Source organism: Gopherus flavomarginatus, chromosome 17 (assembly GCF_025201925.1).
Source record: "Gopherus flavomarginatus isolate rGopFla2 chromosome 17, rGopFla2.mat.asm, whole genome shotgun sequence".
Taxonomy (NCBI): Eukaryota; Metazoa; Chordata; order Testudines; family Testudinidae; genus Gopherus; species Gopherus flavomarginatus.
The window spans coordinates 21,896,569-21,909,904 of record NC_066633.1 but is presented as its reverse complement, the minus strand read 5'-3'; the positions used below and the strand labels follow the sequence as shown (position 1 = coordinate 21,909,904).

At 45.8% G+C, this 13,336-nt stretch overlaps 1 protein-coding gene across 1 annotated transcript in view; it reads left to right on the top strand.

Moving 5' to 3' along the window:
• ZNF618 (zinc finger protein 618) overlaps nucleotides 1–13,336 on the top strand; it is a 292,476-nt gene that overhangs the window by 252,604 nt on the left and 26,536 nt on the right. The window contains 5 exon segments of the mRNA XM_050926335.1: nucleotides 363–440; nucleotides 1,757–1,846; nucleotides 4,456–4,503; nucleotides 10,874–10,929; nucleotides 10,931–11,063. Coding sequence (XP_050782292.1) covers nucleotides 363–440; nucleotides 1,757–1,846; nucleotides 4,456–4,503; nucleotides 10,874–10,929; nucleotides 10,931–11,063 — 405 coding nt within the window.

The following is a 13,336-nucleotide window of genomic DNA, read 5'->3' as shown; positions in this document are numbered from 1 at the left end:
CCAGTGTTTGCTGAATGTATACTTCATTACTATGCCTAGTTTCAAACAGGGTAAAACATTTCGTTTCGGGGAAGGGGTGCAGTGGAAGACAGAAAATATAAATCAAGCTTTGAAATTTGTGCAATCTTTCTCTGATTTTTGATTTATCTTCAAATCATATTGTGCTAGAAGGGGTTAATATCTGGGTGGGCATGAGGGATGGTAAGTGAGAGGGACTGAAAGAGGGAAATTTGAACATTGTGGTTTGGAATCCTGTGTCAGATAGAAACATAACTACACATGCCAGTGCATTCAGTGCTTGTGACTGTGTACAGAAAGCTTTGGGGTGTTGTCAGCTCTCTGCTGGTTTTGTTCTTTTGCAGATCCTTATGACCAGACAGTCATAGCAGCAGATGAAGTGAAAGAGGAGGAGCCAGAACCATTTCAGAAGATTGGTCCAAGTATGATTTATAATACAGTTTTGAAAGTCATAAAACATAGCGTAAGGGTTCAAACCTGGCTCTTGCTAAAGTTCCTCCTGGATAACAGTGGGAGATCAATACACTTACGTGAAGATGCTGAAACTTGAAAGTTGTTGCGGGATGCATCTCATTTCTAATAAACAGGAAACCCAGCAGCCACATAAACTGAGAACTGTATTTTAAACATCTACAGAAGTTCCCTTCTTTACATGTTTAAGTGTCCAGGAAATTGTTTGTTCTTAATGCAAATCCCCTTCTCGTATGCGTTTTAATAAAGTACAGTGTGGCGTTCTGTGGTGAGGGGGTTGGCATGGATGAGTGCACTCACCTTTCACCTTGGCAGCGTGTGCTCAAATCCAGGATTAGGTCACAGCTGAAAGGAAGTTTGGTAGAGTTTATCCCAGTTGCAGTTTAGGGGTTGAGGTACCTTGGCAGAGGTGACTGGAGGACAGGTACAGTTTGCACACTGCCTGCTTGTCAGATGGGCAAACCGATGCGGATAAAACAAAGAAATGACCAGACTTTGACCAAACTTCATGCTGAATCTTTTAAATTAGAAAATGTTGGGTTAACATGTTTGTTATTTTCCTGTGTTTGCGGTTCTGCCCTGGTCTGATCTCTCTGACTCTGGCTGAAAGGGATAGTGCTAAAATACCGAGACATTTCTGTGCTATTTGCAGCACCAACAGACACAGGAAGTACCACAGGTCTTGCAGGAAAGCCCTTTCTCCTGAGATTTCCAGCCCAGTTTTACAATCCCAGTAAGTTCTGGAAATATGAATCAAAACTTGCACTTCTGGGAGCCTATTTGAACATTCAGTGGTTTATCCGTCACTGGCTGTATATAGCCATTGCCGTTGCATAGGGAGAGACAGCATGGACCACTGGTTCCTGTCTGCGATGGGGGTCAGGAGACTGGGATTCTTGCCCTTGTCTTGCATCTGATTCGTTGTATGATTTTTGGGAGCTCACTTAACCTGTGAGTACCTTCTGTGCTGTTCAGATCTATTGGGATGGTTGTGCTGAGTCCACCCTGTAGCATCTGGGGTTTAATTTTCCCATCTGTAGGAGAAAAAGGTTGCAGGTTATGGGTGCAGATCATAGTGCTTCACCTCCCTTTGTGAAAGTGGTTCTCAATGCATGCTTGAAACGCCCCCTGTCAGAATGAAGGAGTATGAATCCCGCTATTTATTTTTATCAAGCTCCAAGTTCACACATAAAAAGTAAGAAAGAAAGTAATTATGCAAGGTGATGCTGGGTTCCTTTCTTACAGAGTCTTTGTTTCATCTTCACAGAAACTGGCAATTATACATGTGAATTCTGTGGCAAGCAGTACAAATATTACACTCCCTACCAGGAACATGTGGCGCTGCATGCACCTATTAGTGAGTATCCTGCTGGAGATCTGTTTCATTGCAGAGTATGATTTACAATGGTTGGTAATTGACTTTGGGGGCATAGTGGAAAGAAGTCGGTCTGATGTATTCTTTCATTGCACCCAGTGTGCATACGGCTCCTAGGCAGCTGAAGGTATGCTGACCAGAACGTTGTAAAGCAAAGATGAAACCATTTCTTAAAGAGATACTGTTAAAGTTAGGAAGATCCATAATTTGACTGACCTTTTTACCATCTGTCTGCAGAATCAGTGCCATTTTTTGGAGTCTGTTTTTTTAAATAACAAGCTCCAGTTCTCTCTTTCTATACACAAGCACACTCCTGTACAAATTACCGCCTGCTCTCCCAAGCAACCATACGGTAACAAACCAGCGTCCACAGCCAAGCTCTTCTGAGCTGCGCTAAATAACAAATGAGGGTGCATGCCATAGGGAGACAGTTTTTCTTACATGCTCCCAAGAAACTGGTACAGACAGTGAGTTCAAAATGGTTTGTGAAATTATGAAAATTACTTGATCAGTTTGCTAAATCACAGGGCCGATAAAATGTTTGAGCCAGGGAGCTGCTACAGCGCCGCAGACACTGAAAGCTGGACTCTGAAGGGCAGAGCTGTGTGCAGTTCTGGTCTCCCATGTTTAAGAAGGATGAATTCAAACTGGAACAGGTTCAGAGATGGGCTACTAGGATGATCCGAGGAATGGAAAACCTGTCATATGAAAGGAGACTCAAAGAGCTTAGCTTGTTTAGTCTAGCCAAAAGAAGGCTGAGGGGGGATATGCTTGCTCTTTATAAATATATCAGAGGGATTAATATTAGGGAGGGAGAGGAATTATTTAAGGTTAGAACCAGTGTAGATACAAGAACGAATGGGTATAAACTGGACACTAGGAAGTTTAGACTTGAAATTAGACGAAGGTTTCTAACCATTAGAGGGGTGAAGTTCTGGAACAGCCTTCCAAGGGGAGTAGTGGGGGCAAAAGACATATCTGGCTTTAAGATTAAGCTTGATAAGTTTATGGAAGGGATGGTATGATGGGAGAGCCTAATTTTGGCAATTGATCTTTGATTATCACCAGATAGGTATGCCCAGTGGTTGGTGATGGGATGTTGGATGGGATGGGATCTGAGTTACTGCAGAGAATTCTTTCCTGAGTGCTGGCTGGTGAGTCTTGCCCACATGCTCAGGGTTTAGCTGATGGCCATATTTGGGGTCAGGAAGGAATTTTCCTCCGGGGCAGATTGGCAGAGGCCCTGGAGGTTTTTCGCCTTCCCCTGCAGCGTGGGGCATGGTCACTTGCTGGTGGATTCTCTGCAGCTTGAGGTCTTCAGACCACAATTTGAAGACTTCAGTAACTCAGGCATAGGTTAGGGGTTTGTTATAGAAGTGGATGGGTAGGGTTCTGTGGCCTGCTTTGTGCAGGGGGTCAGACTAGACGATCACATTGGTCCCTTCTGACCCTACAATCTATGAATCTATGAGCTGTCAGATAAAGGAGAGGTCATGAACAGCAGTTAGATGTAGCTCATATGTAAACTTCTAGTGAAATAGTCCCGGGAAATTCTAATTGCATTCGTTCTGGCAGAGTTTGGGGGCTGGTTCGGACACTTCCACCTTCATCCATGTGTTCCTTTCCCAGTTTTTGCCCTGCACTGTATTTTTATTTTAATAGCTAGAAGCCAATGTGGGTGCTGTTTTGCTCTCATCTCTGTCCATAATGACTATCAGTGGAGGATGGGTATGCATGGCTCTGGAATTAGCTTTTGATTAACTGCTCACCTGTAGCCAGCAGGGGGAGCTAACACCTTGTTTCTTCAATAACTCACCAAAATTGCAGTTGTTGTAATTAGGTTTTTAATGATTAATTATTATTATTTTATTAATGGAGTGGATGTAATATTTTATCCACAATAAACTGGAGACACTGTCCACCAGGCTACTGTACTTTTAAGGAAGGTCAAAAGTAGTTGGCTCTTAACAGCTTGCCAGTTTCATTACAAATTTTCTAGAGTATTGAGATAATTTCAAGGACAATGGTGCAAGGTATGAAAGTACAGGCCATCTCTGTCACCTACTTTCACAGAATTAATTTTCTAAAGCCCCTACACTAGGAAACTAGCCCACTGTTCACAGATGTCCTCAGTAGTTGGTCTCTCCGGACACTCCTCAGCTGGAGTAGGAAATGATCCCAACTACAGGTGTAGATGGCATCAGAGGAGACCCATCACTGGTGATTGTCAGCACTAGGTCAGTTCTATAGCATAGATGGGTCCTTGGTTAAACAAGGCTCTGGGATCCCCAGTCAGATGCTCTACACAGCAACTTGTTTAAATAAGGAACATTGTGTTATGGATTTAGCATGGGATCTCTGTTCACCTAGAATAGACTCTCACCTTCCCAGGATGTGCCAGTATAAAGGTGATCTCTCCATTCTTCCTGGTAATAACATAAAACAGCCGCTGTTTATAGCCCCGATAGCCCATGGAGTAGAGAAAGACAAGTTTATACTTCTCATGGAAGTATCTATATGAAAAGACCCCTGGGTTCTGATTCCAGCTGCTGGATGACCCACCAGAAATCTTCCCCTTCCTGTCTATGCAGAACATTTTGGATTTTCAGTCCAGCATCTGATAGAAATTCACAAGACAAGTAAGAAGGCTGCATTTGGGTCAATGGAATATTAGATTCTGGATCTCTTGTGGCTTTAAAAAAACCTCACGATTTAGGACAATCTGTGGGGGAGAATTGACGGGGAGAGAGAAGGTGGAGTTTAATCCATTTCAGTGAGAGCCAGAAGAGCTGCTGAGTTAAAACCTGGGCTGCAGGGAGGCTGAAGGATTAGGTGCTCTCATAATTAGGAATATAGTTGTATCATGGGAGAGGCCATGGATTTCATAGTGGTCTCTGATTTTTGGAGGAAGAGGCACAGAGTTTCCAGAGTTGGTGTGAGAAGCATCCTTGCAGCGTGGCTTCTGCTGCTGGCTTGGCCAAAGGAAAGGCAGGGAAGCCGTGCAGGCAGAGAGGTAACTGCCCCTGCTCCTCGCCTCGTGTTGGGTGGGAGAATGGCTGTGTAAATGGTTTCAAACTATTTCGTGTAAATGGTTTTAATTAGTTTTAAAACACACTTCAGAATAATGTCACCTGCAACTTTAAGAGTTTTTTGAAACGATGCATTCTTGATTTTCCCCAGCCTGTTTTACATGCCCAAAGACTTTTCAGATACTTTACTGTGACAAAGCACTGGCCCTAGTGATTGGGTTAGTTACTAAAACAGGCCAGCTGTTGGTGTTTTCCCTTGCCTTGCACGGCTCCAAAGTCCCGTGAGGTGACCTTGAACAGTTCAGTTTTGGTGCAGAGAGAGACACTTATCAATCCACTGGCAACCTGGGGCGTTAAAGGCGAGTTTGTCTTTGCCCTGGCCTGTGGCATTGGAGTCTGCAAATAGTGAGTCATTCCACCAACCCTGCAAGAGTAGTCAGAGTGGGGCAGGCAAGGAAAGCTCCAGCCATAACGCTCAGATTTTCTGTGTCTCTTTGCTTGAGTTCAGCTTCCCTGCTGAAGTTTCTCTCTTTTTCTTCTCTGATGCTATTTGAAAACGAGACCAAAGGGAGGATGAGATGAGGGCTCCCATCCTGAGGGGTCTGCAGCAGCTTTCAGTGTGATTGTGGGTCCGTACAACCCGTGAGCTGTCACCGGTTTCTGTGCAGATTGGAGACGCGTTCCCGAGCAGGAGGGAGCAGTTGCAGTGAGTTGGGATGATCGCCAGGAGTTCTTAATGCCAAGTGCCTCAGTAAGATACACAGCTTGGGGAGGAAGGAATGATTTCATCCTATTAAAGTTGGGGGGAGGTCACTTTTTAAAAATACTTGTTCCTGTGTCACCAAAAGGTCCAGCTACGCTATATAAAAACCTGTGTTGAGGGAACCCTTGTACAATACAGTTCAGACCAGAGAACATGGCTCTCTCCTGGATTGTAAATGGGTTTTAAACATTCCCCTAACCACTGCTGCATGACTGTTCATGGCAGAGGAAGATTTAGAGACATATTGAAAACATGCGTAAGGTCGCGCCTATGGCACAAGATGGACCTGTGTGTTATCCATGGTAGGGGATGGCTGTGTTGTGATTGGGTCCCCTAACGCTATGGTTTACAGTGTCGATAGAACCAGCACAGCTGAGATTCTGACTGAACAAAAAAGCCTCCAGTTTCTTGGCTTGTTAAATACAGGCTGTGGACTCTCGCGAGGGAGGAACCAGAGCACTACAGATGTGGTAGCAAACTTCATAGTTACTGGTACAGAGTGGTAGGGTCTGATAAAACCTGCATGAGCATCGGCATCCATCACTCCCATGATGAAAACCAGACGTGAAAGGATCATGGAAACCAGTGACTGTTTCTTTAAGGCCATGGCCATTGTGCCCTTCAAAAAGGAGGCATTAACAGTCCTTTTCAATAGTGGGCCTAGTTCCTGCCCACAGGCTCATACCAGCTAAGAGGACAAAGTTCTCATGAGGTTGGATACACCTCTGTTTGTGCTTCTTCCATCTCAGTGAGCAGTACTGGGTGAGATCCCATCAGCTGGTCTTTCACTGCCCTGGCATCAGGTAGGATGTTCCAGAGGAGAATAGGGGCTTTTTCCTGGTAGATAGAAAACTTGACAGCTATGAGCTCAGATTTTTTTTTTAAGTGGACGGTCACTTTCCAAGCAGCAGTGACATCAGCTTGGTGTATCAAGTTCCAGGCCCTTGGAAGCAATCGCCTTCTACCACATTCTTCAAAGTTAATGTAGTTTTGAAGAGGCATCCCAGATTCCTTCCGGAGGGTGGTAGTGAGGTTCCATCTCAATCAGTCAATCACCTCTCCAGCCTTTCTTCAGAAACTTGATGTGGAAATGTGTGTAGTCTTTTATCTGGAGTGGACTAAAGTAGCTAGAAAGCCAGCTCCCACCCCCTCCCACCCAGGGCCGGCTTTAGGAAGTGCGGGGCCCAATTCAAACAGTTTTGACGGGGCCCCGACAGGGATGACTAAAAAAAAAAACCAAACCAAAACAAGAACAAAAAACACCTGTAAAAAAACAACTGGAGTTTGTATTCACCGGGTGGTGCTCTGAGTCTTCGGCGGCATTTCGGTGGTGGGTCCTTCACTCACTCCAGGTCTTTGGCGGCACTGAAGGACCCGCCACCGAAGTGCCGCCAAAGACCCAGAGCAAGCGAAGGACTCGCCGCCGAAGTGCCGCTGGAGACCCAAAGCACCGCCAGGGTAGTAAAAATTAAAAAGGCGCCTCTAGCCAGGGAATGGATTCTCACTGAGTGCGGGGCCCTCTTAGGCGCGGGGCCCGATTCGGGGGAATTGGTGGAATTAGCCTAAAGCCGGCCCTGCTCCCACCCCTCCCCACACACACATCTTTTTATTTCATTTGACACTAAGTAGGTTCAGCAGACTGTTAAAATGGCTGCCTGGCTGCGTCTTTTTCTGCCGCCATCTGACAGGCTTAGAATTTGAAGTTCATGTCAAGGTCCCTCTGTACAAGGTCACGCTGCTATAGTGGAACATAGAAATTGCCAGACTGGATCCAGCACATAGTCTGTCTAGCCCAGTCTCCTGGCTGTGACTGTGGCCAGCACCAGATGCATAAGAGGAAGGTGCAAGAAATCCCACAGTGGGCAATTATGGGGTAACCTGACCCTGGTCTCCAATATTTAGAGATTAGCTTAGGCCTTCCAGCACTCTTTTTGTTAGCATTGACTATTATAACTCAATTGTCTTGTTATTCATATAAATGTCCAATCTGTCTTTGAATCTTGGCCTCCATGACATCTTGTGGCAATGAGTTCCGTGGATTCCAGTTCTGTGTCTGTTCAGGAGATATGCAAAGGATCCACAGGATCCTATCTGCATATATTCGTTGGGCATTATTGCTTAGATTTGGACATTAGAGAGTATTTGCAATTTGGTGTCTCTAGAACTAAAATGATCCTTTTGTCACAAATTTGAAGCATCCTTCAGGCCACTGGAAATAATGCCCTGTGACCCTGAGAGGCTGTTGCCTGTCCCATAGGATTCTGGCTGCCCCTCCATTTTCAGATGTGGTAGCTTCTGCTGCCCTAGCCCTCACTGGCTGAATCTGAAGCACCACCTCTGGCCAGCTTGCGAGGAAGGGGAGTAAAGTAAGCCCCACTCTTACGGTGATACTCTGAGGCCAAAAAGTAGGTGTGTGTGTCCTCAAGAGATACATGATGAGACGCCATATCCGTTTACACTGGCCAGTCAATACAGGGAAGGAAAATCTGCTTTGGAGTTGTCAGATTGCCCAGGCATCACCATTCAGGTTTCACAAAGAGGGCAGTCCCTGAACTGCAGGAGGGGCTGGGATGGCCCTGCGTGTTCCTGACACTGAATGTTCAGCAGGTTTCATTGGTTTCACTTGGTAGAAATTGGGAACAAAGCAACCGTTGACAAGAACAGCCCCTGGGGATGCTCATAGACCCTGAGCCCAGAAGGGACCATCATGATCATCTAGTCTAACCTCCTGCACATCGCAGGCTGCAGAACCTCGCCCACCCCTGCTTGGTGAGACATAGGCAGGAAACCATCTCTATTTCCCCTTCTGCAGCAGGATTATCCTTGGGGGTTGAGATGAAGCCTGGAAAGCAAAATCGAGTCCCCACCTACTCAGCTGGCCATAGCCCAAGCAGAGCAGAACTGTCTGTGCCTAAGCTGCCGTAGAGCCACCAGCGAACTCCTCTGCAGAAGCCCATTCACCTTTAAGAGAAATGCCACCCTGGATTTGTGCAAAGCAAGACAATGGGTTTGAGATATTCCTGCACAGGGTGCTTTGTGTGAGATGCGTCTTGTTTATAACGTGCAGATGCTGGCCAAGAGTAAATTAGTGAAGGGAGAGGGCAGTTCCGTATGGGGTCTGTAGCATCCACCAGCTCAGGTCTGTGCAAATGAGCCTATGTCCCAGGTCTGGATGGAGTCACTGGTTTGCGGGAAGTTTCTTCTCACTCTGCTTTTGTAATGTTAGCTCGCAGATGAGGAGTCCCTTACCTTGGAGAATTGTTTCTGTGTTAAGCTGTTGAGATGTAAAAAGCAGCTTGTAATAGGGTGATTTATCCAGTCTGCAGAGCCAAGCGCTAGGCAGGCCCTGGTTATGTGATGAGCTCCTCTGAGGGGAATCAGGCAGTTCCCTCTGAAGAGCAGAAGGCAGCTGCAATAAGAGGGGGAAGTTATGCTCTGGCAGTCCTGCAGGGCCATGTCACCACAGAGCTTGGGTGGTAAAGCCCAGAGAGCACGGGACAGGAAACCCCGACTACCTTTGAGACTGGACATCAGAGCCCCAGCGAGGGAGAGCTGGAGGGACTGTCTGAGAAATCAGAATGGGACCAAGGGCTGGTCTACACTATGAGGGAAAATCGATCTCAGATACGCAACTTCAGCTACTTGAATAACGTAGCTGAAGTCGAAGTATCTAAGATTGAATTACTGTCTGTCCTCACGGCGCGGGATCGATGTCCGCAGCTCCCCATGTCAACTCCGCAACTCCGTTGGGGTTGGTGGAGTTCCAGAATCAATATAAGCGCATTCAGGGATCGATATATCGCATCTAGTTGAAACGCGATATATCGATCCCTGAGCAATCGATTGCTACCCGCCAATATGGCGGGTAGTGAAGACGTAGCCGAAGAAGAGTCCTGGGAGTGGGAGAAAATGCCCGAGCTAAGTATGGACTTTTCTTTTGTGTTGTTGGAATGGACTTTGGTTTAGGGCTCTAGGCTGCTGTAACTGGCTCTGGTATTCAGTTAGTCCAAGGCAGGGGTATTGCTAACCAAAGAAACCCTTTGGGAGTTCTTAAGGGCCCTGGGGTGAGGAAAGCAGGGAGCCTGCAGAGACACCCTGGCCGGGAGGCTGTGCTCCCTAAGCAGTAATCCTGTTACACAGTTGTTGGCATGAGCCCTACAGGCTTGAGGCAATGCACTGGGTCCCTCATGCTCTTGACAAATAGAAAGTAATAACGAGCTCTGGTCGAAGGGCGGGGAGAGAACCTTCTTATTTAATGACCCTCTCTGGCTGATGCTTGGCACAGTGATGTTTGGCTACAGGAGCCATGTCCAAACCTCACCTGAAAAGAGTTGCTGAGAAATTGGGGCAATTATCAGGTTGCTCCATTCTTCAGTATTTTTTTAGAAAAATATCTTTTGGGTCTGGACAGGGACTCCTGTGCCAAAGGACTTTACCACGGCTTTTGGCATTAAGAATTACTGGTGATCCTCCCCACTCACTGCAGATACCAAAGAGGTTCCCTGTATGTTAGGTAACACTCTGAGAACGTAGCCCCAGTAATGCACAGACCTCGGCTTCATCTCACCAGCTCTTTTGACATTAGATGGCATCCAAAGGACCCCTCCTGACTCGTACAATGGAAAATCCGACTCATGGCTCACCTCCTTCCCCACTCCCATATCTTTAAAAAAAAAGAAAAAAAAAAAAGTCAGCCGAATTGGAAGGAAAAATGAGGCAGACACAGATCTCCAAAATCTTGGAGGCATTTAAGGCTCAGGGAGCAAGAATGTAAATTCCTCCAGATTTCATGATCAAAGAAGCAAATTAGAAGCCAGCTTTGCTCAGAAACTGTTTTAACTCAGAGATAAAGCATAAATGTGCAGTTACACCCCATCCCTGTTCACAGCGTGTCCCTGTTCAAACAAATAGAACCTCTGGATGTCCTGGGTGTGTCTGGCAGTGTGGGAGGAGAAGTAGTGGGATTCCTGGCCCTTTTGGATTGGTCGAGCAGCAGCTAAAGGTATACAGTAAAATCAATAAGCTTGAAGAATCTGTCCCTTTGGGTGAGTGGGGAAATCCATTTATGTTGTATGGGATTCACTGGATCCACAATTGCTGCAGGTCCCCTTATAAGGGACTCACAAGCATGACTATTGGAAAGCTATCCTCCCAGATGGCACAGATTCTGGGAGCTGACTGACTATCCTGGCACTAGTTCTGAGTCTTCATATCCAGAGTTCTCTCGATCTCCACTCTTCGTGGCAGTGAAGACACAGGCGAGCCAATCCGGCAAAAAAAACACCGGCTTCCATAATCCGATGTTCCACCCTCCTGCACCGCTCCCCGTCCGGTATCCCACCGGCATCCCAATCCCAGATGTTCCGCGCTCCAAATTCTGGATCCCCAGGAAGCAAGGCCACGACAGGTACCAATTGCCTTTACACCATCGACTTTCTTAACTGCTTAGCACCCACTCCTGCCCTGGGTTGCCTTTTGCTCTTCACTGGACTCAAAATCCACTGCCATCAAGGCTGTCCCAGAGAAGCAATCGCAGGAAAGAGCTAAGGTGATGGCACTATACAAATGAGCATTAAAATCAGCAATCACCCAGTTCCTCCCGTCCACAGTTGTGACAGATTTATCATTTAAATTAACCCTTATTAAAAAGCATCAGACTAGACCCTGGTTCAAATCCTGGTGTCACAAACTGAGGAGAGCTTCCTGAGTGAGGTTTGCTTAGTGGGTTGTCAGGTTTTTTTAACCTCAAGATGTTGCTTTCGGGGCTTGCCACTTAGTTGAATGAGAAGCCGCTTAGTTGAATGAGAAGCCGTACACACAATCTAACGGTGCTTCATTCACCAAGGGAACCAAGGAGTGGTAGGATGGGCTCCAGCAGCGAGGTTAGCAGTGCAATTACACTGCAGGCACATAAGAAGAATCAAGTTTGAGTATCTGTCTCTTTCTTTCCTGCCCCCCTGTTCTAAATAAAATGAGAAATAAGAAACATCATGATTAGAATTTAAAAAAGAAAGATCTGAAATGTAGAGTTCATATTTCCATATGATAGTGAAGCATTCTCTTAAATCTCTGGGACTGGCAGATGTCTGGATAACTGGCCTTCTCCATTGTAGTACTGAAGTGTGGCTAGTTAACCAGCCTCTTATATCTGTGTCAGGCAGATGTCTGTTTAACTCATCCCTGAAATGCCTAGGATGGGCTGTGTTGAGAGACCTCTGGTTTCCAGCATTTTAAACAAGAACAATGTTTTGGTTACTTTTGTTAGTGACACACACATCTGCTCCTACCTCAAAATCGCAAGGAGTGACCTGTCTTCTGACAGCAACAGTTGCTCATGGGTCCTGACATTCCTTATTGTTGTTGCAGTCCGTATACCTGTCATTTGTTTTGTTACTAAGGTCTGTCCGTTGCATATAGTTTAGGAGTCCGGGTGGAGGAGACTTTTTTTGTTCTTTATCTAAACTTGTGACAACTTTGTCCAGTTTTCACGTTTATTACAAAAGCAAAAGGAACCTAATTAGGGGTCTTAATCATCAGAGGCCAGACTCATTGGGCAAAAACTGGGAGATTTTTTTGGAAAGAGATTTTTCCCTTTTCTATTAAAAAAATGTGTCAATGAATTAGGTAAACAGGACAAGTCCTTTTCTCCCTTTTTGGGGGGTGATATGACATGAAGCCTGAGCCTTGCAAATTGAACCTGGAGAAAATAATTTAAAACCCAGGGTTTACCTTGTCCATTTGGTTGCTTCAGTGGAATGGTGCATGGTGATTTCCAGTCAGTGTCTTGTCCTAATTGAATTTTAGTGGCTTTTGGGACTCCTAGCACAAGTACATTGGCTGAAAACTCTGTCCAGGTAGACCCTCTCCTGAAGCAACACCTTTTTAATGCCCCAGTTAGTCAAAGATCTTCCCAAATGAGTCAGGGTGGGGCCCAGAGGATAGTGGAAACCCTCTGTGATCCTTGCAGAGCCTCCAGAAGGGTGGGGTTTTCCACAGACTGACCCATGGGACCTGTGTAGTTTCGTTATGATGTCTCCGGGTTCAAGATTTGGTTGACTTTTTGCTTTGGATACAAAGGTTTGCTAAAGTGGGAAAACCCCAAAGAGTCCAAGGAGAAATATCATACCAGCTTGTTTCTCTTGTTGTCAGTCTGAAAAAACAAAAAAACAAGAGAGAAACCAAAACCACAGGAACTATATTTTTTTCATACATCTCCAGAGGCCTCCAGCTCATTTTCATTTGTGACATAAGCCAGGATTTGAACCTGGGTCTCTACAAGTAAAGGTTACCCCGTTGCATCATACAGTCTGTTTGTCCCACTGTGCCACCTAACAAAGCCCTGGCATTCCTAACACTTCTTTATTGATCGTTGGAGTTTAACAACTAGTCCTAGTAATAATTACTTAACTACTGAATTGGTTAGAAAACAACATTGTCCTGCTCTTTATTTTAAAAAATCGGGAGCAGAGCAGATTGAGAGCATCAGGGGCTTAACACCAATTCAACACTGTAACAGCATAGCCAGTCAATAGCTGTCTGACCCCAGTGGGAACTGAGTGGCCCATATTCATGGACCAGCAGCCACACGCGATCTAGGTGTGGCTGGAATCAAAGAACAGGTCCTTTGCCACAGCCACAGTTCAGCAAAAGAAAATGATGAAGCTTCTGCTAACCAGAGTC